The sequence below is a fragment of the Loxodonta africana genome, chromosome 9 (assembly GCF_030014295.1).
Source record: "Loxodonta africana isolate mLoxAfr1 chromosome 9, mLoxAfr1.hap2, whole genome shotgun sequence".
NCBI classification, from domain to species: Eukaryota; Metazoa; Chordata; class Mammalia; order Proboscidea; family Elephantidae; genus Loxodonta; species Loxodonta africana.
Genome location: NC_087350.1, coordinates 35737302 through 35763395, shown reverse-complemented (window position 1 = coordinate 35763395; position 26094 = coordinate 35737302). Strand labels below are relative to the sequence as shown.

At 39.3% G+C, this 26094-nt stretch overlaps 1 protein-coding gene across 1 annotated transcript in view; it reads left to right on the top strand.

The window, feature by feature from the left end:
- RORB (RAR related orphan receptor B) overlaps positions 1 to 26094 on the top strand; it is a gene marked incomplete at its 5' end in the record, with an annotated part of 65488 nt that overhangs the window by 26265 nt on the left and 13129 nt on the right. The window contains 5 exons of the mRNA XM_023544744.2: positions 14447 to 14568; positions 16104 to 16236; positions 19719 to 19826; positions 22393 to 22503; positions 25869 to 25981. Of these exons, the coding sequence (XP_023400512.2) occupies positions 14447 to 14568; positions 16104 to 16236; positions 19719 to 19826; positions 22393 to 22503; positions 25869 to 25981 (587 nt within the window). The remainder of the gene's footprint in view (positions 1 to 14446; positions 14569 to 16103; positions 16237 to 19718; positions 19827 to 22392; positions 22504 to 25868; positions 25982 to 26094) is intronic.

The following is a 26094-nucleotide window of genomic DNA, read 5'->3' as shown; positions in this document are numbered from 1 at the left end:
CCATCCACCCTCCAGAAAAGACAAGAAATCAGATTAAAGTGAACATCAAGGACAACAAGGAGCAACTCAAGGGAAGGGTGGTGATCCATCCCAAATCACCCCAAGTAGAGGTACAACCTAAGTGAAAAAGGAGCACCATGAAGATGCAGATTCAGCTCTGCTCCCAGCCCACTCCAACTAGATTACCACCTGTTGCCTTTTGAGGAAAAAGGGAAGAATATAAAATGAAATATGTTCTCAACAATAAAAAACTAGTCTTAGCCCCAGGTCACTGAGGTCATTTTGATTATTAAAGAAGGACTTTCCTGACCCCTCTGAAATTTCAACACCACCTTCTTCTTTGCCATTCACAGAATATTCCCTTTATTTCCAGATTCTCTCTTCTATCCAAAAAGAAATTTCCCAGTGTAGGGGGACTGGGCTAATCAGCCCAATTTGCCACATTTCTAGGATCTCTAACATGATTACAAATATAGAATCAACTATGAATTATTCCAGGGTATACGTGGAACAAAAGACTTCATAGTTCTTCCCTAAAGGAAAAAAAAATGTTGCCATTGCGTAGATTTTGACTCGTGGCAACTCCATGTGTTACAGACTAGAACTGCTCCATAGGCTTTTCTAAGCTGTAACCTTTACAAAAGCAGATCACCAGGCCTTTCTTCCACAGTGCCACTGGGTGGGTTTGAACCGCCAACCTCGAGGTTAATAAATGAGTGCAAACCACTTGTGCCACTTTAGGTTTTCCCTGTTGTTGTTGTTGTGTGTTGTCGAGTCAGAATTGACTCCACAGCAATGGGTTTGGTTTTGATGTCTAAAGGGCAGAAATATATTGACTGAACTTCCAAAAAGGAGGGGGGTGAAGAGAAGAGGAGGGAGGCACACTTCTGTTTAAATTGACCGTCAATGCACACGTCAACAAAATCCAAATAGTAAAAAAACAGTCCTAATTATGGCCCTGAGCAATGTTCATAATTAGGTTTTCATCGTTTGGGACTCACATGAATTGGAATCGACTCAATGGCAACGAGTTTGGGTTTTTTTGTTTTTTTTTTGGAGTTGACCTTTGGAGCCCTGGTGCCACAATGCTTAAGAGCTTGCCTGCTAACCAAGGAGTCGGCAGTTCGAACCCACCAGCTGCTCCTTGGAAATACTATGGGGCCATTCTCCTCTGTCTTATGGGGCCGCTCTGAATTGGAATCGACTCAACAGCAAAGGGTCTAATTGTCCTTTGGGTAGTGTGTGCAGGTGTAGTTTTGAAAGGAGACTGAGAAAGGATTTTAATGACCTCTGGGTTGTACTGGTTTTGTTTGTTCTATCCAAGACTCTTCAAGTGCTTTTAAGGCCGTGAGCTCTACTCTCATTCCCTGTAATTCTGCAGGACTTCTTCCTCATGAGTCAAAACAAAGAGACATTCCCAGGTAGCCCCTCAGACTCAAACTGCCATGCTTCACCCAGCCTTTAGAAGCTGCTGCTGTTACCAAATCCCTCTATAGATGGAGAATCAAACCCAAAGAGACTCAGGTTAAAAGCCCTCCCAAAGGGCACCAACTAAGCCGTGGGTCTTCTTCTCCTCAGTGTCTAGCTCCCCTAGAATCACCAACTCCAGAACATTTAAGTATATTTATCTTTTCTTATTGTTCTGTGAAGTAGGTCTTTTACTGTGAAGGTTAATTTTGAAATGTAATGTTCTCGTAATAGATTCTTTCACAATTTTGTTTAACCGGTTTCTAGAAAGGGAATTGTAATTTCCCAAAAGTTAGACTTGCACTATCAAAATAAAACAAAACATTCCTGATCCAAAACAGCTTTCTATTATTACATGATTAAGAGGGCACCCTCTTAGTTAATTTGCTTTTGCTGCTTGTGATTTTTTTTTTCTTCGAGTGTCCTCAAACACAAATGTTAGGTAGGTTCTTTCCAGTTTTCTTTCTGCTTTATTTCCAGCCTTCTTACCTTCTGTTAAAATGCTGTCTTACTTGAGCTTCCAATAATTTGAGAAAACATTAAGCATTTTACTAACCTGTCCATTCAGTCTTTGCCCAGCTATTACTTGTATTAATCTGATTTTTATTACATTTTTCTCTATTTCACATCAATGGATTGTATTTTATCACATTTTTACCATTTTTTAAAAGTTAATAACCTAATCTTATGTTTTGTAAATATGTATATATTTTTTTCTAAAGAACTCTACAAACATTTTGCTTTAGGTCTACATGTAGTTAAAAATTGGCGTTCCATAATCTGACATATTAAAAAAAAAAAAAAAAACCTTGCTGTTGAGTCAATTCCGACTCATAGCGACCTTGTAGGACAGAGTAGAACTGCCCCATAGGGTTTCCAAGGAGTGGCTGCTGGATTCAAATTGATGATCTCTTGGTTAGCAGCCAAGCTCTTAACCACTGCACCACCAGGGCTCCCAAAGAGTTGGAAATAAATTTTCATGAGGAGACTGGTCACTACCCTGATTCATGGGTGACAAAACAGTGAGTGACTAGGCCATGAAACTGAGCCAATAAATAGGCTATAGATTATTTATACCCCCAGTTCTTTCTTAAAAGAATTTGGGTAACTTAAACACTAAATGTGAGATGCTTTTCTTTTGAGGCTATTGATCACTCATAGATCAGTTTTAAACTTCAACATTATTGATGTTATTATTCTAACAGCACAATTCTGTTTGTACTAAAAATAATGATCTCTAGATAGAAATTAGAAAAATCACCAAAGTCTTTAAATTGACACGGTCCTGTCTGCTCATGCTATGCCTATAGCAAACCAGTAGACTTTTTCTACTTAATAATGGAAAACTTGTCAAACTGGTTATCTATTGTCAAAAAGACAAAATGAGCATCTGGTTAAAGGTTTTACCTTTCAACCATGTATTCAGCACGTGGATTCTGATGAATCTCTATATTGTGAAAAGCTAATGCAGGTACTTAAGACATGCCTTGAGCAAGTCTGTAGAGACATACTGGCATCAATTCAAAGCAAATCCCCTAAGAATTCTACTTTTCACACTGGTGGTATAGACTCAACAGAGAATTCAGTGGTTCCCTAGATCCTTAAGGCAAGTGACAAATTAAAAATTTATTTATCTTTTTGATGGAGGCTGAGATATAGTATTTTAGGAAGAATACTTCCAAGGTAAAAAAAAAAAAAAAAAATCACTTATGGAAGACAATGAATAGGGGGTATAGTTCACCAAGAAGAAACCATCCTTTCTCCTGACAAAAAAAAAAAAAAAAGGAAAAGAAAGAATTAGGAAATTCAGTCGCAACACCCTCGAGTACTATATGTACAGATAGCTTTAAGTCTCAGCTTTCTCACCTTGGTACAGGTGGGCCACGGGTACTCTTGATAATAACACTGAAAGCAGCAGTTTTTAAAGATATATTCAATGTTCCCCACTCCCGGGATGTGGGATTCTAATGAAACCACCCGTGCTATCGTGGCTGAGACACTCTAGCCTTTGGAGAGCGCCATTTGCTGAGATGTCTAGTGAGAGCTAAAATAAGCCACTTTGGTGGAAAAAACCCACTGAGTGGTTGAAATCAGAGCTGCAGAAGGTCACTTGCTATTTTAGTAGCTCCAAGCTGGTCCTCGTTTTATAACATCACAGCTATAAACAAGAAATTGTCACCTTGCTTGTCAGTTTACTTATTTCTCACCAAAATAAGTGCATATATTCTTTTGTCCACATAGAAGTGAGTAATTTGGATGACTTATTTCCAAACTTTGTTTTAATATGTGCACCAATGTTAAAAAGTTATTTTTCACATATTTTCATAAGCGTTACTTCACAATATAATTTTTACATCTTGTGATGAATGAACCTATTTAAAATTCCTTTTACCCATGTCTCAACCATGCTGCGAATGCCCCAGGAAGAGACTTGCTTTCCATCATGATGTATCCAATAGATCACAAGGAAGGGTGATGAGGACAGGAAAGGGGATGTGGAAGACCTTCACAGTCTCAGAGAGAGAGAGAGGAGACCCAACTAACTTTCAAGATTATTAAAGATCAGTAATTCAAACCTACCCAGTGGTGCTGCAGAAGAAAAGCCTGGCAATTTGCTTCTGTAAAGATTATTGCCAAGAAAACCTTACGAAGCAGTTCTACTCTATAACACATGGGGTCACCATGAGTCAGAATTGACTCAACAGCAATAGGTTTGGTTTGGGTTTTGAAACAGGGGAAGAAGCTTGGTTCCAGTTCCAGAGTGCTATAATTATTATGCATACTATTGAGAAATACCATCAATTTTTATTACAGTTTTCTCTTCAAAAACTTAATGTGTCTCTTCTTATTGCCCACATCTTAAATGGAGTTGCAATTACCCTTAAGAGTTCTAGGGAAGCGTGACAATTTTAACAACATTTTTTACATTCTTTCATCAAAAATGATAGAAGTATATTTCCTTTATCAATTATTTTAAAGCTTTCTAGGATTATGCTTTCATTTGAATCACACTCTACCCATAAAGAAAGTTACTTAATGCATGAAGTTGCAAATTCTATTAACTGGATACAAGACTTGCGTTCCAATAAGCCTTCCTCCAAAAAAAGTATCAGAGCCAAAGTCTAAAACAAAACAGCAGTTTTATGGAAAAATATATGTGTATGTATGTGCATATGTGTATACGTACATATGCACATCATCTGGGGAAATAAAAGGCATAGAAAGAGAGGAAGAGAGAGAGCAAGTGAGGACGGGCTAATTTTCACAAAATTAAAAAAAAAATTAGTAAGTAGAAAATAAGGAACATGGATTTAATATTAACCTGTAACTACACATCCAGTTTCTTCTTGTCAGCACCCATGTTTATGTTATACCTCATCATGATTGAAGAGAAATGACTGGACTGAGCATATAAAATTGTGTTTCTTCTTCCTGGTCGTCACTATGAGTCAGAATCGACTTGACAGCCACGGGTTTGGGTTTTTTTGGTTGGTCATCATGTTATGGAGTTCACTATCAAAGCAGCCCAAGTACTCTTAGTGAATTGGACAAACCTATCTCTCTCAACATACATAAACCAAAAAAAAATCAAACCCATTGCCTTCAACTCGATTCCAACTCATAGTGACCCTATAGGACAGAGTAGAACTGCCCCATAGAGCTTCCAAGGAGCAACTGGTGGATTTGAACTGCCAACCATTTGGTTAGCAGCCAAGCTCTTAACCACTGCACCTCCAGGGATCCAACCTTGACCCTGGTCTCAGGAAGAACGGGGAGTAGAGCCCATGGCCATCACCTCTGGAGGTGGTTGAGTTTTCCCTTTCAGTCAGCCGCCTGGGCCGTATTCTTGCCAGGGCCATTATTTCAGCAGATTGCCTGCTGGCTGAGGCTTCAAAATGTGCATCTGCTGCCCAGGCTAGGTAAAGAATCCGAGAAAAACGGGGCTCTGAGAAGCAACTGCAATCCAAGTCAGGGAAACGGATGAAGAGTGTGTGATTGCCCAGAAAGATTCCATATCCACTGCTCTTTTACCACAGTCTCTTTTGTCTGAATTTTCTCATGAGGTTGGTCCCTGGAGAGGACTTCGTTTACTATTACCTTTTCTGTTTTTCCAGGCAAGGACTCTTGAAAGCTCCTTTGGCTCCCAGCAGGAACTTTGCATACTGTAGTCATTGTCTCCTCCTTTGTCCCTTCTTTTTAAACCTTTCTTCCCTTTTCACAACTGCTAGACTCTTGTTCAAGCAAACCATCTTCTCTGATGTTCATATATCTTTCTAATCGCTAGAATGAGCCCTCAAATCCTGCCTGTGAGACCAAGTCTAGCTTTACCGTGTGGTTTGTTGACCTGGGCCTTGAGACGGTCAAGTCACTTTCTGTACCTGACGCACCTTTGCACTGCAGAAAGTAGAAGAAAGAGTAGGAGCAGTCCTCCTGTAACTGCTGCTACTGTATGTTGGCCTTCATTGCTGTTTATAAGCCTTACACCCAAAAGAGATTTGACTTTTATTTCTCACCGTAAGGATATGGGAAATAATTGCATGTGCTTAATGTTTGACTTCAGGGCCATTATGAATGCCTGGGCTTTAAGATAACCAAAAAAAAAGGAAAGGTCAGGGGAGATCAGTCTTTGCTTTCTCAAATCCTTTGTGAAATAAGGCAGAAGATGGAAGGATGGATTGATGGACACTGCCAACATTTTCTTTAACGAATCCAACATTGATCGAGTGCCTACTATGTTTAAGGTTTCCTGTCTCTCACCACCACGTCTGCTGGTCCTGTGCATCCTCCTTCAGAAACATCTCTGGAATCCAGCCCCTCTGCTCCGTCCCTACCGTTATCACCTAGTCCAGGCCCTCCTCATGTCTTGCCTGAATTGTCACAACAGCCTGACTAATTTCACATCTTCACTAATGCCATCTCATCTACTTTACCACTGCCAGGAGTATATTTCTAAAACAAAAACTCACCGTATCACTGTCCAGCTTCACAGTTGCCACTGGCCTCCCCATTGCCTACAAAATAAAATCCAAATTCTCTGAGTAGCTTATTCAGCTACTCATATTCCAGGCAGTTTCCATCCCACCCCTTCTCATACCTCACAGAACCCCACGCTTAGGTGGCTGAAGGCCAGAGAATTCTTAAACCTTGGCCAACAGTTCCCAGGAGATCTCATAAAGGAACAGACAGTTTTTCATGTCTCTTTTCTGGTGGCACAGTGGTTAAGAGCTATGGTGAGCTAAGGCTGCTAACCAAAAGCTCGGGAGTTCGAATCCACCAGCCAGTCCTTGGAAACCCTATGGGGCAATTCTACTCTGTCTTATAGGGTCGCTATGATTTGGAATTCACTCGATGGCAATGGGTTTGGGGTTTTTTTCATGTCTCACCATTCCCTTCATGCACCCTGCATTGCAAACATGCCAGGCTTCTTACCAGAAAAAAAAAGTCTTGCTTTCAAAATGCCATTTGCTTGCTCTGTCAAATTTGGTCTATAGTTACTCACTTTTTCTGAGGAAGTGGGATTGTAAAAAAGGTAAGACATAATATGGGGAATTACTTTTCCTATAGCTGGTTTTTTAATCTGTGCCTTTGTAATATCATTTCCTCTGCCTGAGATACATCTTTCTCTTCTCCATGTAGCAAACTCCTACTCATCCTTCAAGACCCAAGTCAACAGGCACCTCTTCTAGGTTCTCCCGGACTGAGTTACATACTTTTTCTTCCTTGGACTCCTGCAATGACTCAGTTAGGGCACATATCACATCACATCATGATATGACATGACATGGTATTATTGTAAGATCCTAAAAAAAAGAGGTTATGTCTTTTTTTTTAATCTGTACCAGGACCTCATATCTAGTAGCTTCTCAACAAATATTTGTTGAATGAATATATGAAGGCACTGTGCTGGGCTCTGCTGCTCAGTTGTTGAAGAGTTTATAATCTGGAATGGAACAAGCAGATCTACATAAATAACTACAGTACAAGCCTGACTGGAATATTAAATTGCAGCTAGAATCAAGGCGTAATGACAGCAGACCCTCTACCTGGGGCACAGGGAAGCCTTCATCAGGAATGAACACCTGAGCTGAGTCTTGAAGCATGCATGTGGATTTAACTTCCAATTTTGCTTAACACACAGGTGTTTATTACACGCACACCCCCCCTCCACCCCACCCTGTAGAACTCTACTCTTTGGTGGCCGAAGGCCAAAGAATTCTTAAACTTTGGCCGACAGTTCCCAAGGAATGTCATGAAGGTACAGATAAAAAGTTTTTCATAACACAGTTTTGAGTAGCAATTGTTTTGCTTATAAACGTTGAAACCTATAAATTATTGACAATATCAGCATAGCTTTGAAGATGAAAACAAACTATCCCAGAAAGATGAAGTTTCAAAAACTATAGAGCTATAAAAATCATATGTTTTCATTATATACCTAACAGAGAACAGATATGTTTTTTGGATTCTAAGTAATTAGATTGCCCCAGGTGAAATTGAAAAATGAGGAACCATGACATACCAATCTATTTTCATATGATGTATAGGGTCATTCTTGCCCTTTTTACACCATAGGAGGATATTCAATAAAAACTTGGAATATAAGGTTTTTTTAAAGGAATAATTCTGTGATATGATGAACAATGAACTTCTAGAAATCCTCAATGCTGAATCCAGTGCAGCATAACTATAATCATACGTTATTAATATTTTGTAGCATCTTCTGCACCTATCATTACAGTTCTGATTGAAAATTCTAATAAATATTGAAATATATTCCTTCAGTAGGACTGATTGCAGAATTAAATAGTATCTCTGTTTGTCTCCTTTGGAGTCATCACGTTGCTTCCCTGGTGACAAACTGCATAGAAGGTCCTAATAATGATCATTGTGGCTACCATTCATTGAGTGTTTATTATGTGCCAGGATTTGGGCTATAGGAAATTTCTGGCAAGTTCATTAAGAACTTTAACTTGCATTTTTAATTCTCTACATTGCTGAAACTCGATTTAATTAAGACCATATATACCAGAAGTTTAGTGAAGCGACAAAAAGTACCTAACTGCTGCTCTGACGGTTACCCTCAAGAAATGAAATACAGCTATTTAGAAAGAACAAAAATTGTTTTTGAAATGGACAGGGCCCAGCCTGAAAAAGAAGAAAAATTCCCTTTCTGTATGAGCGGATAGGAGTGAGCAGGCAGAAGATTTGGTTGTATTCATCCCACTCACACCACACATACAGAATTCTCCTAAACTCCAGCTTCCCTAGTGGCGTAGTAGTTAAGAGCTACAGCTGCTAACCAAAAGGTTGGCCATTCGAATCCACCAGGCACTTGCTCATTGGAAGCCCTGTGGGGCAGTTCTACTCTGACCTATAGGGTCTTTATAAGTTGGAATCTACTTCCCAGCAATGGGTTTGGGGTTTGTTTGTTTTTGGTTTTTTAGCTTCCCAAACTGTTGCCTTCCTCATCTGTTCAAATAGAAGATGGAATTGTGAGGGCTGTCTTAGTTATCCAGTGCTGCTATGCCAGAAATACCACACGTGGACAGCTTTAACAGACAAATTTATTTTCTTACAGCCTAGGAGGCCAGAAGTCTGAATTCAGGGCATCAGCTCTAGGATAAGGCTTTCTCTCTTTGTAGGCTCTGGTGGAAAGTCCTTGTCTCTGAGCTTCTTCTGCTCCTGGGAGATCTTCACGTGGCTTGGCATCTCTTTTCCCCCTTCTCCCCCAACCCCTTCCATTTTTTAATCTGCTCCTTTTATTTCTTGTAAGAGATTGACTCAAGACACACTCTACATTGTCAAAGCAGAAAATTTATTCCCAAATAGGGTTATAACCACAGGCATAGATGTTAGGATTTACAACATGTATGTTGGAGGGACACAATTCAATTCATAAAAAGAGCCCCCCTGCCAACGATAACCAAAGTCCAACTTCAGGGGACTTGTAGCAGATTTTTAAAGAAGAGCTCTCATGCCCAGCTATATTGCTCAAATTTCACACCACCAAACCCAAAATGATTGGTGTTTAAGATTTAATAGCTCAGCTGCTAACCAAAATGTTGGCAGTTCGAATCTACCAGCTGCTCCTTGGAAACTCTATGGGGCAGTTCTACTCTGTCATATAGGGTTGGTAGGAGTCACAATCAACTCAACAGCAATGGGTTTGGTTTGTTTTATTTTGAGTGGTGAAGTAATTAAGGGCTATGACTGCTAACCAAAAGTTCAGCTGTTCAAATCTAGCCACTCCTTGGCAATCTTATGGAGCAGTTCTACTCAGTCCTATAGGGTTGCTACGAGTCAGAATCAACTTGATGGCAACAGGTTTGGTTTGATTTGGTTTACCTTTATTTATTAGCTTAGAAAGAAACTTCCCCTCATCAATCATTTGGTTGCTCTGAGGTGTAGCTCCTATAGGAAATATAAGGGGGAAAATGCTTGATTTTTTTCCCTTTACTTACCAATTTTGAGTGAATTTGTTCTCTATCCTCAAAAATATGACTTTTTTTTGCATCATTATGAATTCATAGACTTAACATATATTATGTGTTTCAATCTCTTGTAATTATTATCCTATTGATCTTCACATTGTCCCATCTTTAGATAGTCAGAGCCTCTTCACATTGGCTCCTGAGTTCTTTTTACACAATCATAATAGACTTCGGTTTGTGGTATGACATGTAGTTTGTTTGGGCATTTCTTGCGCCAGACATGGAATTCACCATTTCTCCAAGGACCTTTTGGTAATGATGTATATAGAGGCTACAATCTAGACACTTGGCTTTTTCAGTAGACATAGTTAGGAAGTACCCTTTTTTTTTTTTTCTAAATTTTATTTATTTTTTTGTTGTTGAGGATATACACAGCAAAATATACACCAATTCAATAGTTTCTACATGTAAAATTTAGTGACAATGATTACATTCTTTGAGTTGTGCAACCATTCTCACCCACCTTTTCTGAGTCGTTCGTCCTTTATTAACATAAGCTCACTGTCCCCTAAGGCTTGCATCTAATATTTTGAGTTGCTGTTATTAATCTCTGATCCCATATTAAAAAACACGTTGCTGTTGAGTCGCTTCTGATTCATAGTGACCCGATAGAGCAGAGCAGGACGGCCCCATAGGGCTTCCGAGGAGCAGCTGGTGGAGTCAAACTGCCAATCTTTTGGTTAGCAGCCGTAGCACTTAACTACTGCTCCACCAAGGCTCCTCGATCCCATATAAATAGTTCTTAAATGAACATAATGCTCAAGGCAGACCTTTATTAGTTAAGCTAAACTGTTATTCAATTTTAAGATGACTTCAGGAGATATTTTTGGTTTAAAGTTTAAAGATTACCTTGGGGCAATAGTTTAGGGGTAGGAAGTACCCTTTTTTAAAAAGTAATTTTTATGAGTATATATGAGTTCTTGGAGCCCTGGTGGTACAGTGGTTAAGCACTCAACTGCTAACCAAAAGGTCAGCAATTGGAATCCACCAGCTGCTGCTTGAAAAATCCATGGGGCAGTTCTACTCTGTCCTGTAGGATTGCTATGAGTTGGAATCGACTTGACAGAAATGGGTTTGGTTTAGGTTTTGTATATGGATTCTTACAATTCAAATTCTAGAGTAAAAATTTTTTACTTAATTCTTTGATCTTACATCAATGTCTCCTTTCTCCCCTACTAAAACTGTCCATGTCAATAACACCAGCATACCATATATAACACGTCCACACATATAATGTGTGGAAATGATGAAAGTGTTTTACAAGTTCTGACATAACTTGCCCATGCATATACCGCACATGTCTCATGATATTTCCAGAAGTGGACTTCGCCCTCGTCTACCCTCATTCAATAGTCCAAAAATGTTACTTTTGATTATATTTGTTTAATAAAGGTATAAGCCGTGGTCAAGAAGTCATGGATCCAGTTTGTAGGACCCTGGTAGTCAGAAAATAAACAATTGAAACTGTGCATTTGTTTCTGTTAATTTGAGTAGATAATTATATCCCCTTCGATTCTGAGTCATCAATCAGAGCCTTGAACCTGCTGCACCCTGTCCATAAATGACGTGCTATCAATTGGAAGTGTAAACAAAATGAAGCCTGCACTGGCATAAATGGAATGGAGTAGCTATCAATAGGATCTCAATTCAATCTACATTGGCATAAACATCACAGTCTTCTTCCAACTCCGGCTTTTAACTGGAGGAGTAAACAAAATAAAACTGATACAGGATGGCTCTTAGTTCAGCAGTTGAATTTGAAAACTTTGTCAGATAATCTTAAGTGAAACCATTAAGCTGTGCCACCAAAACTAAACCAAACCTGTTGCTCTCATAGCAACCCTATAGGAAAGAGTAGAACTGCCCCATAGAGTTTCCAAGGAGTGCCTGGTGGATTCGAACTGTTGACTGTAGCAGTAGTAGTTCTTAACCACTGTGCCACCAGGACGCCTAGGCTATTCCATAGTTTCGTTATGTCTTCTTAGTGCCAATGTCTTTGATCAATGACCATAAGTCACCTTAGTCATATGCTTGTGAACACATAAAAAGACCCCGCTTCTTGTACACCTCACATTTGAATTTTGCGATATCTGTAAAGAGATCTACTTAAAGAACCAGCCAGTTATTGATTATATTGTGCACATTTTTTCAGTTTATAAATCTAAATCTTAGAACTCTTTAGAATCACAGCAGGAATTAAACACAAGCCCTACACCTCCAACTTCAAACTGAAAGTTGTTGCGAGGGCAGAAGAAAAAACCAACAGAATGGCAGCAAGAAAATTTGAGGTTGGACAGTTGTCCGTTCACAAATGAAGAAAGGAGAAAAAGGAGCTAGAGAAAATTAGTCTGCAAAAATGTACATTTTGTTAAGACAGAGGCCCCCAGGCTGCAGAAAATTCTACTGCCTCAAGCAGCTTGCTTGGCATGTCCTGTAGCTTTACATTAGAATCTCAGTTCCTTTGCCTGGCATGCCCTGTAGCTTTACATTAAAATTCTGGTTCCCTTCTCCTTAACTGCTGCCCCAAAACTAGAGGAAATTGGAGGAAACCGGTTTAGGCCCATGTTGACATTCAGGATAGCCTTTTTGACCTCATACATAGTAACATCTCCACCTCGGAGTGGAGTTTAACTGCCATTTTCTGGACACGTGATGCATGAAGTTATATGTAAACCCCATTGTACCTGCTTAGTATGATAAAGAGTGTTGCTGATGTAACTTGTATGAACTTCCTACTTGTAAACCCCTTGAAAGTAACCTTCCCCTCACCCTCGCTGAGCAGTCATGGTATCAGCAGCCCCAACTGTTTCCTTTCCTTATGCAATGAAATAAAGGTGCCTTTCTACTCTCCCACATCGGTCTTTCATTTATTGGTTGAGACTAGTTGTTCTGTGCAGAATCTGGGGTTTCCACCCAGCAACATCATGAGCCCAAATTGAAATGGCCTGAGTTGATGAACCATTTGAAAGAGTGAATTATTTCTCAAAAGGAACAAAACCAAGTTGTCTCTCTACTGTCACAATTCAGATCAAACTGAAGCTTCTGGCAGATGAAAGAGGAATCCTAGATTTCAATGTAAGTTTCACCTGGATTTCTAAATTCATGAAAAAGAATGGCCTTTCAGTGAGAATGATAACTACTGATAATGGTAATGAACGAATAAACTAAAATGGCCTATTATAAGATGAAAACAATTTTGTTTGGTGACTTTTATTTGTTGATTTCAAAGACATTGACTCTCACTAATTATGTTTCAGTTCAAGATTTATGAAAGCAATAAAATATAAATAACATCTTGTAGTTAGTTTTAGGCCTAGGATCATTTCTTACTGACTAGTTTCTAGCTCTTCATGCATTCATACTCTTTGGTTTCAATGTGGCATCCCATTTCCATCACAAGTGGTTCAGTTCACCATCAGCTGTGCTTGGTTTAGGAAAATATGTACCCTAAATGAAGTTTCCCTGAGATCAGTTTTCTCCTGGTAACATTAAATCCATTGGAAAAAAAAAAATGAAACTGAAGTCAGCAACACTTTAAAAAATATTGGTGTAGCATGCTTATGAAAATAACATGTGGGGGTGTGCGCGGTTTGCAAAAAACATATAATGTACATATTATTTGCTTAAAATACAGTAAGTACTCATTTGCTGTATCTCACAATACACGCAGAACAGTCTGAAGATAAAAACACCAACACCACCATCAACAATATGATGATAGAAAACTTTTTAATACTGTTTTTGAATTCTCTTTTTCTTAGAGTATATTTCTCATATAGGGTGTTGTAAGACACTTAGAATAGTTCCTGTTCCTTTCAATGTGAAAGGAACTCAAAACATACTAAATCCATCTGTTTTGTTTTTCTTCTAAACATTTTGGGATGGGGAAATTTCTAAATTTAATTTTATAATTATGTAAAATATTTACATGGTTCAAAAGTCAAATCTACAAAAATAGTATCATCGGAGAAGTCTAACTTCAATCTCTGTCCCTCTATTCTATTCCCATCCTTCTCTATAGAGAAATATTTTTTTAGTTTGTTGTTTAATCCTCCCTTTTGAATATAAGCAAATGCACTTATGTCTTAATCTCCCTTTCGGAGATAAACAATCGCAGTTTGATGATTTTCAAAACATTTTAAAGTATTTGGATTATAAATGTTAAGAATGTTAGTGGACTTTAGATCAAAACAGGAGATATGATAATTTCATATTTGCTGCTTTAAAAAAAAATTATCTGAACACTTTACAACTTGTAAGACCCCAGTTATGATCAGAATGAGGGGGCAAAAAGGCAGTGAATTGCTAAAAGCCTGAAAATTGACAAAAAGACAATAAATAGTTTCTCCAGAGATTTTAAAATAAATAGTGGTGTTAAAGTCACTTTTTCTCCAAAAAACATTCCTATAGTAAACCTGTTAAAAGCAGGTTTCTTTTGAGAAGAGTGATTTATTTACATACCCTTGAATTGATATTCTTTTTCATAGATCGAATTGCACAGAACATCATTAAGTCCCATTTGGAGACATGTCAATACACCATGGAGGAGCTGCACCAGCTAGCATGGCAGACCCACACCTATGAAGAAATTAAAGCGTATCAAAGCAAGGTACTCTCAGACAGAATGGGAGCGCTTTTCTGACATTCTTCTATTTCTCAATGCTGGCATTATCGACATTTGGGGCTGGATGATTCTTTGTTGTAAGAGGCTGTTTGGTGCATTGTGGGATGTTTAGCAGCATCCCTAGATACCAGTAGCACTCGCCTCACCAGGGGAGGATTAACCAGAAAGCACGGTACGCGGCTGGCTTATAGTAAGCAAGGTACACACAGGCTTCATTGTGTTTACTTACCAATCTGTAGTGCACAATTTCACCTGGGATTCTTTGATGTGGTGAAAACCATGTGAAATTGTGCACCTCAGATTAGTAAGTAAGCACAATGAAGCCCGTACGTAACTTGCTTACTGGGTAATCAGTTTCTGCCCCTCACACACAGTTTTGATGACCAAATATGTCTCCAGACATTGTCAGATATTCCCTGGAAGGCAGAACCACCCCACTTGAAAATCACTGCCAGTTTTGAGTGACCCAAGAGACTACACATTCATCAGATGATTTTGGGACATCTGTTTCTTAAGGTCAGGCAAGGAGTAGGAGTAATTGTGTAATCACGGTAATAATAAGAGTCACAAGTTTATATGACAAAGATATGGAACCAAGCAGTCTACATTTTTTTTTTCTTCCCCTATGTGGTAAAAAAAAGACCTAAGAAAAGAGGGACGATTCATCTCACATTATTATTACTATTACTACTATTATTTTATTATTTCTTTGCGTCCATGAGAAAAGGGGAAGGAATTTGTTTTTGTTGTTCAGTATTCACATGACTTTGCTTTTTCTCAATTACAGTATCTACCGGAAAATGAGGTTTTAATAAAATATATAAATAAATATATGATTATACCATACTGATTTTTCTCTGCTGGAACAATGAAATCTTACCACTTTTATATAAAGAAAGAGTCAGAACAGAATTAATGCATATGAAGTTTGACTTCTTATTCCAAAGAAAATAGCCCAAGGACTAAAATATGTTTCTGTTAGTCTGTGTTATTTAGGAGAGTGATTTGATTTCATTTGATGCCGTTTTCCTTGAAAGGCTTTTCATACCAAAGAAACAATCTCCACAAATTCTGGAAAAAAAAAAAAAACACAACGTAAAAATGTTACAAGTTTAGTGTTCCATAGATACACATGAAAATGACATCACGGGAGACTTTGACTTCATTGTCTATTTCTCAATGTGAGAGTTTCTTTTCACTAAGAGCTGCTGGAGTTGAAGTGAGCAGGAAGAAAGGATAAAAAACAGTAAATAAGATAAGTAAATGAAACTAACTTTACATACTGTGTTCAGTGTTTCCATTATTGTAGCCTCATTAGTACTTTTATAATTGTGGTGTTGTCAAAGTTCAAATAGATCAAAACAGTATCTTAGAAAATATTGTCTACCTCTTTTAAAAGAATCAAGTAACCTCTCGAGCCCCAAGTGACAGGTAAGCGCCAGTAAGGCAACCCTGACTATTTTGTTGACTCTCCAAGGAGTTCTTGGCTTCTTTTACATTCTGTGTTTTCTCTCTTCAAGTCCAGGGAAGCACTGTGGCAGCAATGTGCCATTCAGATCACTCACGCCATCCAATACGTGGTGGAGTTTGCAAAGCGGATAACAGGCTTCATGGAACTCTGTCAGAATGATCAAATCTTACTTCTGAAGTCAGGTGAACAAGTGAAGATTCATGGGGGATAGGAAGCACCTCTTTTAGACGGGGATGTGCTGGTCCTTAGCTCTGTATTCGTTCTAGAAAATCCTCCTTCCAATACACAGCACATTTTTACCACCCACAATGTCAGCCAACTCCCAAAGGAAACTCAGTAATAAAAGTGCCCTGGTACTCATTCAGCTCGCCTTTGAAGTCAAATACAATTTTGCTTATTGGAAGTGGAGCTATTAATTGTGGAGGTTGAGATACCCAGCTTGACAGGCAGAGTAAGTAATTAGCGTGTCAAGGTGGCTGAGTTGCTGAGCTGGCGTTAAAGCCTAGTACTTGCCTTCTGTGGGGAAAGAAAAAAATCCAGGCCAGCTGAGCTCTGCCTCTGTGGTCATTTCCAATCATTTTAATGATGATAGCCTGCAGCCAGTATACAACAGGAGAAATTCTTCTGTGTGCTCTAATCTTTCCTTCCTCCTGCTCTCATACTTACCCTGGCAAATGCACAGCCACTTAGAAGTAGCTCAAGAAACTCTGCCATGTGATTGACTTTGCAGATGCTCTTACCCAAACAAGAAAAATTTACTTGTCTTTCTTAAGCCCCTTTCAAAATAGAAAATAAAAACCACTGTGGTGTTAACATTAACCTTAGTAATCCTGGGCCATGGTAATAATAATAACATACTTTTATATGTATAATAAAATGCATTTCTATGTTTATGTTTACCTACGGTATCTCATTTAATCTTGGGAGATTGGTATCATAATTTCCATCATAGAGAGAAGAAGGCGAAGGTTCATAAAAGTAAAGGGCCCTATTCAGTGTTACAAAGCCATTACCTGGCAAAGCTGGTATTTGAACCTGGTCCAAGTATAGTGGTAATTCTAAGCTGCTGCTGCTTCTTTACCAGATGAGGCAAATTGATGCAAACCTTGACTCAAGCACTAACTTGATGTATCAGTCATCTGTTACTGTGTTAAAAAAAAAAAAAAAAAAAATAGCCCCTGAACTTACTTCAGCCATAATCATTTATTTTGCTCTCAAATCTACATTTTGGGCGTGGCCTAGCAGGGATGGCTCATCTGTGCTTCATGGGGTGTCTGCTTAGGCAACTCAGCTGGGGGCCTGAGTATTTTCAAAGTGGCTTAGTCATGTGGCTGCCAAGTTGTGCTGGTTGACAACTTGGGTTCAGGCAAGGCTTCGGGCTGGGGGTCTCAGTTCATCTCCATGTGATCCTCTGCACAGACTGCTTGGACTTCCTCTCAGTATAATTTCTGGCTTTCAAGAGTTAGCATTTCAAGAGAGTAAGGCAGAAGTGCATAGCATTTTTCTGGCTTAGCCTCAGAAATCACAGAGCGTTGCCTCTACCATACTCTCTTAGTCAAGGCAGTGATGAAGTCCCACTCAAGTTCAAGGGTGGGGGACACGGATTCTACTCCTTGATGGGGAGTGGTAAGGTTCTAAAAAATATATATGAGATGGGAGATATTTTTGCGGCCATCTTTAAAAAAATAAAATCTGCCACATTTGTTATGTCATCTTGAGCTGATCACTTCGTCTCTCTAGTGGCAGTTTCCTCATTCATAAAATAAAGAGGTGGACTAGAAACAATGACTTCCAAATCTGAGATTGCATCAGCAGCACCAGAGGGACTTATGGACAGTACAGGCATCGTCCCAGGCCCGTGAAGTCAGAATCCCCCAGAGCAAAAGGCCAATTCAGTGTGTTTCCTACTGTCTCAGATATAACCAGTCCCCAGAACCACCGGTCATATGGTCTTTAACATCTCCGACTACTGTATAAAATGCAAGACACTTAACCTCTTTAAGCTTCATATAACTTATCTGAAATGGTTATTGCAAGGAGCAAGTATGCTGATACATGTCAGGTGACTAGGAGACTGCCTGGTACAGCATAGATATTCAATAGGCATAGTGTGGATACTCATTAAATGGTACCTATTACTGGTTTTTTATTACTGTGGAAACCCTGGTAGCATAGTGGTTAAGAGCTATGTCTGCTAACCAAGAGGTTGGCAGTTTGAATCCACCAGGTACTCCTTGAAACCATATGGAGCAGTCCTACTCTGTCCTATAGGGTCGCTATGAGTCGGAATCGACTCGACAGTAACAGGTTTGGTTTGGTTTTTGGTATTACTATTTGTATCAGAAAGGCATTGGTTCAATTAATATTAAAAATCTCCTCCTATGTGTAAGCCCCTGTGCTAGATAATCTACCCTAGGGAAAGCAAAGAGAAGTCAGCAAAGAAAATAAAACACAAACATAAATATAAAATGATGATATAATAAAGCCACCAAAGATGGCCAGATCATCAGTATGACGCTTGATGCTCTCATGCATATTTGTGGTTTCTGATTCTGGCCATCACCTTCCAACATGCTACAGTAAAAAAAACAGTAGAAAGCATTATTTCTCCAAAATATGGAGAAATTATGCAGCAATAGTTCTGAAGGATGTCAATGAATGCCCTGAGAGAAAAACAAAGGTGATAAACTACTCCCTTCAATAAATATTTGTTAGCACCTACTTTTTTTTTTTTTTTTTACTATGTGCCAGGAGGAGCCCTGGTGGCACAGTGGTTAAGAGCTCAGCTGCTAACCAAAATGTCGGCATTTTGAATACACCAGCTGCTCCTTGGAAACCCTACGGAGCAGTTCTACTCTGTCCTGTAGGGTCACTGTGAGTTGGAATTGACAGCAATGGGGCGGGGGGGAGGATGTGCCAGGAGCTTTCTAGGTCCTGGAGATGCTAGAGTGAACAAAATATCCACAACCCTCCACGGATTCAGAAGAGGTTCCTGCCGTCATTGGGCTTACAGTGAACTCAGAGAAATGCTAAATTCATCAAGGTGGAACAAGCTCTTTCATGCCGGGGCTTTGTAGAGCCTTTGATCTGCAAATGTTGATTGTAACTCCGTGGAGAGAGGTTTTGCTAACACCTATTTGACCAAGAAATTCTCATTTCAAAGAGTATCACATGCAAACGGTGCCCCAAGAAACACACTGAAAGAGTCTCTACCCAAAGTCACCAGGTGCTAAAACTCCATGAAGCAGAGAGCAAGTTTTCCCAATAGAAAAACTTCTTCAAAAGTTAACAGGCTGGAATTGCCCTGTGACACAAAGTTTTTGGGGGGCCATTTATCATTAATTGTTTATCCAAGAATTGATATTCATTTTGATATTAGTCAAAAAACAGAAAGAAATATATACTTCTAAAATGTAATAGCTGGTCTCTGTGGCAGCCACCTTTGAAACGTATTTCATTTTTAATTCCTCAAATAAGAATCAAGGGAGCTTTATTTCTAATATAGTTATTTTTTAGCTGGGGAGGAATCTTGAGGAGTGTGTGTGTGTGTGTGTGTGTGTGTGTGTGTATTTTGGGATTCCTAAAATCTCTTAACCTGTATGCTGTAATAACCTTTTTATGCTGTATATAATTTTTTTTTTTTTTTTTTGGTTTTTACTCCTAGGTTGCTTGGAAGTGGTTTTAGTGAGAATGTGCCGTGCCTTCAACCCGCTAAACAACACTGTTCTGTTTGAAGGGAAATATGGAGGAATGCAGATGTTCAAAGCCTTAGGTAAGTTTCCCTTTGATGGTGACTGTTTTATTAGCTATCATCAGTTTCTCCACTTAGACCAGCAAACAGAAATGAAATGCCTGGATTCTTTCTTGTGAAGAAAAAAAAAAAAAAAACCGTTGGCACAGAATCAATTCTGACTCATGGCGACCCCCATGTACGGCAAAGTAGAACTGCACTCCATAGGGCTTTCAAGACTATAACCATTTTCGGAGCAGATGGCCAGGCCTTTTTCTGAGGCTCCTCTGGGTGGGTTTGAGCCTCCAGCCTTTCGATTTGTAGTTGAGTGCTTAACCGGTTGCACCACCAGGGACTACTCATGTGAGGCCCCCAGCGCCCATCACCATTGAGTCGATTCAGACTCATAGTGACCCTGTAGGACATGGTATAACTGCCCCATATGGTTTCTAAGGAGCAGCTGGTGGATTTGAACTGCTGACCTTTTGGTTAGCAGCCGTAGCTCTTAACCACTGCACCATCAGGACTCTGATTCCGACTCATGGCAGCCCTATAGGACAGAGTGGAACTTCCATATAGGGTTTCAAGGAGCAGCTGGTAGATGCAAACTGCCAACCTTTGGTTAGCAGCTGTAGTTCTTAACCACTCTTAACCAAACCAAAAAAACCAAACCCTCCTCATATAACTAGTATCTCATTATTCCATTATTCCATAAGGTTGTACTAAATCAGCCTCCAATGTTTCTTTTAACTCTCTTAACCTTACAAATGTGGCTCCTGATATGAAAGGCAGAAGGGATCCTTGGAACCTATTGAGCCTATTGTTCTTAGTTGCCATCGAGTCAATTCCGACTCATTTTGACTCCACCCCTCATTTGGAAATAAATAAAGATTGCTTCTAAAAAAGCTGGGATAGATCATTCTTTGTAGAATCAACTTTTTCACCTTCTAGTTTATTGCTTTACGAAGGATATATATTCTGTAGACCATTGCTGATCCATGGGGGGTGATCTCTTAAGTTTCTTCTGTAAAATTAATAATCCCTAATTACAGTGTTTAATTAAACAGGGGGCTCATACACTGGTAGGAGGGCAATGACTTTTCCCCTGTTAATTCATGAAGTTCTGAGGTGCGGATAGAGTTGGCACTGACCTGGCCAAAGTGATTTACAGCTCATTCTTGATGGAGGGCAAGATTCCTTGTGCGTTTGGAAGTGTTGTGTATCATTCCCACCCAGTCATCAGTGCAGGCACATGGATAAGGGGAACACTAGCAAAGATGGGCTGATGCCAGGAAAGGTTCTGCCGATCGATAGTGCTGTTTGTTCCATCTCCTCCCCCCAGACACCAAAGAAGGCCACTGCCCTTTCCCCTCATGTGCTGTTAGTTGATACAGTAGCCAACCACAAGTCCATTGGGACTGGCAATGTTTCCTTTCGGCAGTTGATACCCATCCATGCCATCCCCAAGGCTAGATTTTCAAGAAAGGAAGAAAAGCCTTGGCAAGCAACTTCAGTATATTTCTAGCTTCATAAAATAAACATTCACCAGGGATCAGCATATGGATGAAGCATGATTTTACCAAAATGCACAATGACTAAGCAACTTACCTGAGAGTCATTTGTTAGAATGTAAAAATAAACGAGCCCTAGTTTCTCAATCAAATTTCCAGGAATGTTATTAAATTGAAAAGTACCCCATCTTCAATCTATAAGAAGTTTCTGACAGCTTAGTTTGGAGCACCTAGACACACGATGTTGAGAGGTTCAGTGCCACTAAGACTGACAGCCTTTGCCCTTTCATGTAATATTTTAGATTTTCTATGAACAATACCTCTATTCCAAAGGATCCCCCAGATCACTTTTTTAATTTTTTTTAGTTGGAAATAACTTCAAATTTATAGGATTAGATTCAGGTTATACATTCCCAGGCAGAAATTACACCAGGAGAAATACCACATCCATTTGCCTCTCAGTGGTAATGTTAATTTTGATTACCTGGTCAAGATGTTGCCCAATTTCTTCACTCTGTAATTTACTGTCAAGGAGCTGTGGTGGCACAGTGTTTAAGTGCTCAGCTGCTAACCAAAATGTCTGTGGTTCAAACCCACCAGCCACTATGTGGGAGAAAGATGTGGCAATTTGCTTCCCCAAAGATTGAAGCCTTGGAAGTCCTGTGGACAGTTCTACTCTGTCCCATAGGGCCGCTATGAGTCAAAATCAATTTGACCGGCAACTGATTACGGGATAATTACTTTTAAAACATTTTTTATGTATACGAAACAAAAACAAAAAACAGTTCCTGTTGAGTCAATTCCAACTCATGGCAACCCCACGTGTGTCAGAGTAGAACAGCACTCCACAATAAAGGCTTATTTTTCAGAATTAAATCGCCAGGCCTTTCTTCTAAGGAACCTCTAGGTAGACTTGAACCACCACTCTTTCAGTTAGCATCTGAAGGAAACAATTTGTACAACCCAGGGACTTAGAAATATTCATTCTAGTTGTCTAGTATGCAAAACCTTGAATAACGTCTTGATTCTGAGAAGTTTCTTAGTGCTGCCTTATTCCATTTAAGGATTTTCATTTAATTTTCTTTCTTTCTTTCTAGGTTCTGATGACCTAGTGAATGAAGCATTTGACTTTGCAAAGAATTTGTGTTCCTTGCAGCTGACCGAGGAGGAGATTGCTCTGTTCTCATCTGCTGTTCTGATATCTCCAGGTAGGGGGGTCTGAGGTCCTTTACCTTTTCTCCTTAAAAAAAAAAAAACCTGTTTACTATCTTGGGTATTAGCTACACTTACCTAAGCCAATGTGTTCAGGGGAAACTTTAAAAGAACCAATTTTTTCTTCAGCCATCGTATGGTATTTTTGAATAATGCAAAGGCAACTAGCCTCAAATTAATCACTATGACTAATTTTCTCCCGAAAGTAAGAGCTGGCCATGTGGTAGAGGTCATTCCAGATTCCGAGAAGGGAAATTGTTCCTTAACAGATAAATGAAAATAGATAGTGCCCTAAGTTACAGTTAAGTTCTATTTAGGCTTTAAGGACAAAGGACATAGAGAAAAATGTCCAATAGGATGAGGCTTAGTAGAAATATACCCAAATGAAAGATCCAGTGTAGTAGCTAAAATAAATATAAGATACATTTTCCCCTCTTTGAACACCTCTTTTGTTGGCTTTTCTATCCAAACTAATGTTGGTGTGCTTATCTCAGGTGAACAACGGTGTCTCTTAGCAAGATTGTTATTATTGCTGGTAGTTGCCGTGGAATCAGTTCCAACTTATGGCGACCCCATGTGTGCAGAGTAGAACTGCTCCATAGGGTTTTCAAGGCTGTGACCTTTCGGAAGCAGATCACCAAGCCTGTCTTCTGAGGCACCTCTGGCTGAGTTCAAACTATCAGCCTTTCGGCTAATAATTGAGCACTTAGCCAGTTGTGCCAAGAAGAGGAGATTTAAAAGGAGGTGAGGACAACAGAGGGGAGAATGACTCCTATGAAAAACTGCCTGCTGGAAGAGGAAGAACCTAAGATGTGAGGTAGACATTTCTTGTATCAGCTCTGTTCCCACTGATCTGTGCAACCTTCAGCACATGACCTCTCTGAGCTTTGGTTTCCTCCTCTGTAAAATAATAATTAATACTTTTCCTGGCTCCAGAATGGCATAAAATACCAGAAAACTTCTCAAAGACATTAAGACGTGACAATATTCATTAAAAAACAAACAAACACATTGTCCTTGAGTCAGTTCCAAGTCATGGCAACCCCCATGAGTCAGAGTTGAACTGCTCTGTAGGGTTTTCTTGGCTGTAACCTTTACAGAAGCAGATCGCCAGGACTTCCTTCCACAGTGCTGCAGGCTGGGTTCAAATCACCCCCCTTTAGGTTAGTAATTGAGCACAAACCCTTTGCACCACCCAGGGACTTTATGGCATAAAATACCAAAACCTTTTCAAAGAACTTAAGGTGTGATAATGTTTATGGGTCAAATAAAACTGTAGAAATTGAAATATTTTCTAAAGTATATGCTAACTTGCTATGTATAGAATCCTGATAAATACGTGGCTCCCTTTTCAGCCAGAAAGAGAATTCAAGAGTCATTAACTCAGTTGTCCGTTCAGTTAGATTTGGGGTCAATGAATAGTAATGTCTTCGACAGCTCTATATATGAAAGAAAGACATATTCCTGCCTAATTTTTATGACCAAGAGGCTCATTCCTTCTGTAACTCATTAATCTCTAGAGACTAGATCCCTTTTCTTGTACCTTATTTTTCAGTGACATGTTATTCTAGCTATTTCTACCAATAATCCCAGTCTCTACACTTTTTGTCACTTAGGTATCTATTATTCCTAATATGATCCTGCATAGTTTTATAAGGTTTTTTGTTTCTCCTTCCTTTTTTTAATCACTTTATCAAAAATGGAAATTAGTTATCACTTGGAATGTTACTACTAACAATTTCTTTTATGGCTCTGTATAAAATCAAGCTGTTTCTTTCGGCTTTTTTTTTTTCTTCTTCTTCTTCTTTTTACCCTAAAGTTTCACAGGCCTGTAGAAGCAAAGAAGTAAATAGAAATATGTATTCCTGATAGCAACCACATGCCAGATAATTTTTTCCTACCATCTTCTCATTGCATTTGATTGTTTCCATTGAGTATGGTTCAGTAAAGGACTAGTTCTAAGCCTTTGAGTTTATGGATGAGGGAGATATAGTTTCACTCTGGTTCCCGCTTGCTCTTCTTTGGGTACCTTTGTGGGAAGTCAATAGATTCCTAGAAGCAAATATTTAAGACATGATCAAACCTGATTTATCACAGCTCAGACCCTGAGAACTTAGAAGGCTCTGAATGATCGGTGAAGATGGGATGCCACAGAAGGAAGGCAAGCCCTCTCTTTATGAGTTACACAAATCAGCCGAGTTGTTTAGTTAGGCTTCATCTAGATGCTGTGTTTGGAAGCATGAGACCTGGCCTGCTACATCTAGTGGGGGATCTTCCAGTCTTGGTCACTGCCCCACACTCATAGGCTTCAGCAACTCCAAATATGTTGTTTGCCTCCCTGAACTAGCGCCATATTCAAAAAGAGAGGGAAGACAGATTTCCAGCCTTTGTAGGTTCTGTCTTGTGGCAGGCCCCAACCTTCCCCTAGGCTCTTGGCATAATAGCCACTGTGTATTCAGCTCCAGATGGCTTAGGAAAGGGAGAGGGAGGGAAACTTAATTTATTCTGATTGACAATTGTCACTGAAGGCTTTTGTGCTCACTTACGTAAGGGTTTGCTTAACTGTTGGCTAGACTTGTCCTTGCCCTGTCTAGGATTACAGAATCGAGTTTCTCACCTGACCTGAACTGTCTTCAGGAGGATCGCGTCCAAGTTCTTTTCCATGAGTATTTGTTCAGCATTTGGAGATTCTAGATATCTCTTCATTGCGGGCCCAACCTAAGGCATGGATATTGGGCTACATTTTGTCAACATGGTATACAAAGCCTCTAGGAAAGAAAAGAGGAAAGTAGAGAAAGAAAGAGGGATGAAAAGAAGGGAGGAAGAAAGGAGAAAAGAGAGGGAGGGAAGGAGGAAGAAAGGAAAGAAGGAAGGAAGGAAGGAATTCCCCTATCCACCATTTAAAAATCCAGTATAGAAAAAATAGGTCTCCGGAGTAAAGTTTTAAAATTGATTTGTATTTGTGCTGTATAAATTATAAGATAGCATTGGCTTCATGTCTGGTGAGAAAATGAGTTCAGAAAAGGAATATTCCTGTACAAAATATTCCTGTACAATCAATTTTCTTCACAGGTGAAGAAATTCATTTTCTTCAAATCATTTGCTTCTCCTTTGAAGATAGAGTAAGAGATGTAAATTGCCGTAGACAATAAGAAACTTGAAGAAATTTGTTTAAACCAATGTGTCTAACTCCATCCTAATTTTCTATGTCAGTGTTTTGCGTGTTGTCAAAGCTGCCTTCACAAGCAATTTAGAGCTAATCATATGAAATGGGTCTAAAACTCAGCATTTATATTTGTAGGTGAAATAAAACAAAGCTTGTGCTGCCTCCCCTTCTTAACCATTCTCTTTCCTTTGTCAGACCGAGCCTGGCTGATAGAACCAAGGAAGGTCCAGAAACTTCAGGAAAAAATTTATTTTGCACTTCAACATGTGATTCAAAAGAATCACCTGGATGATGAGACGCTGGCAAAGGTAGGTCCTTAGATCACAGACCCACTGTCACTGAAGGAGAAAGCAATGAGCGGAAATGGCCTAGTTATAAAAAATAAAAAAAAAAAAAAGCAAGGGAAATTTCTCAGCAACAG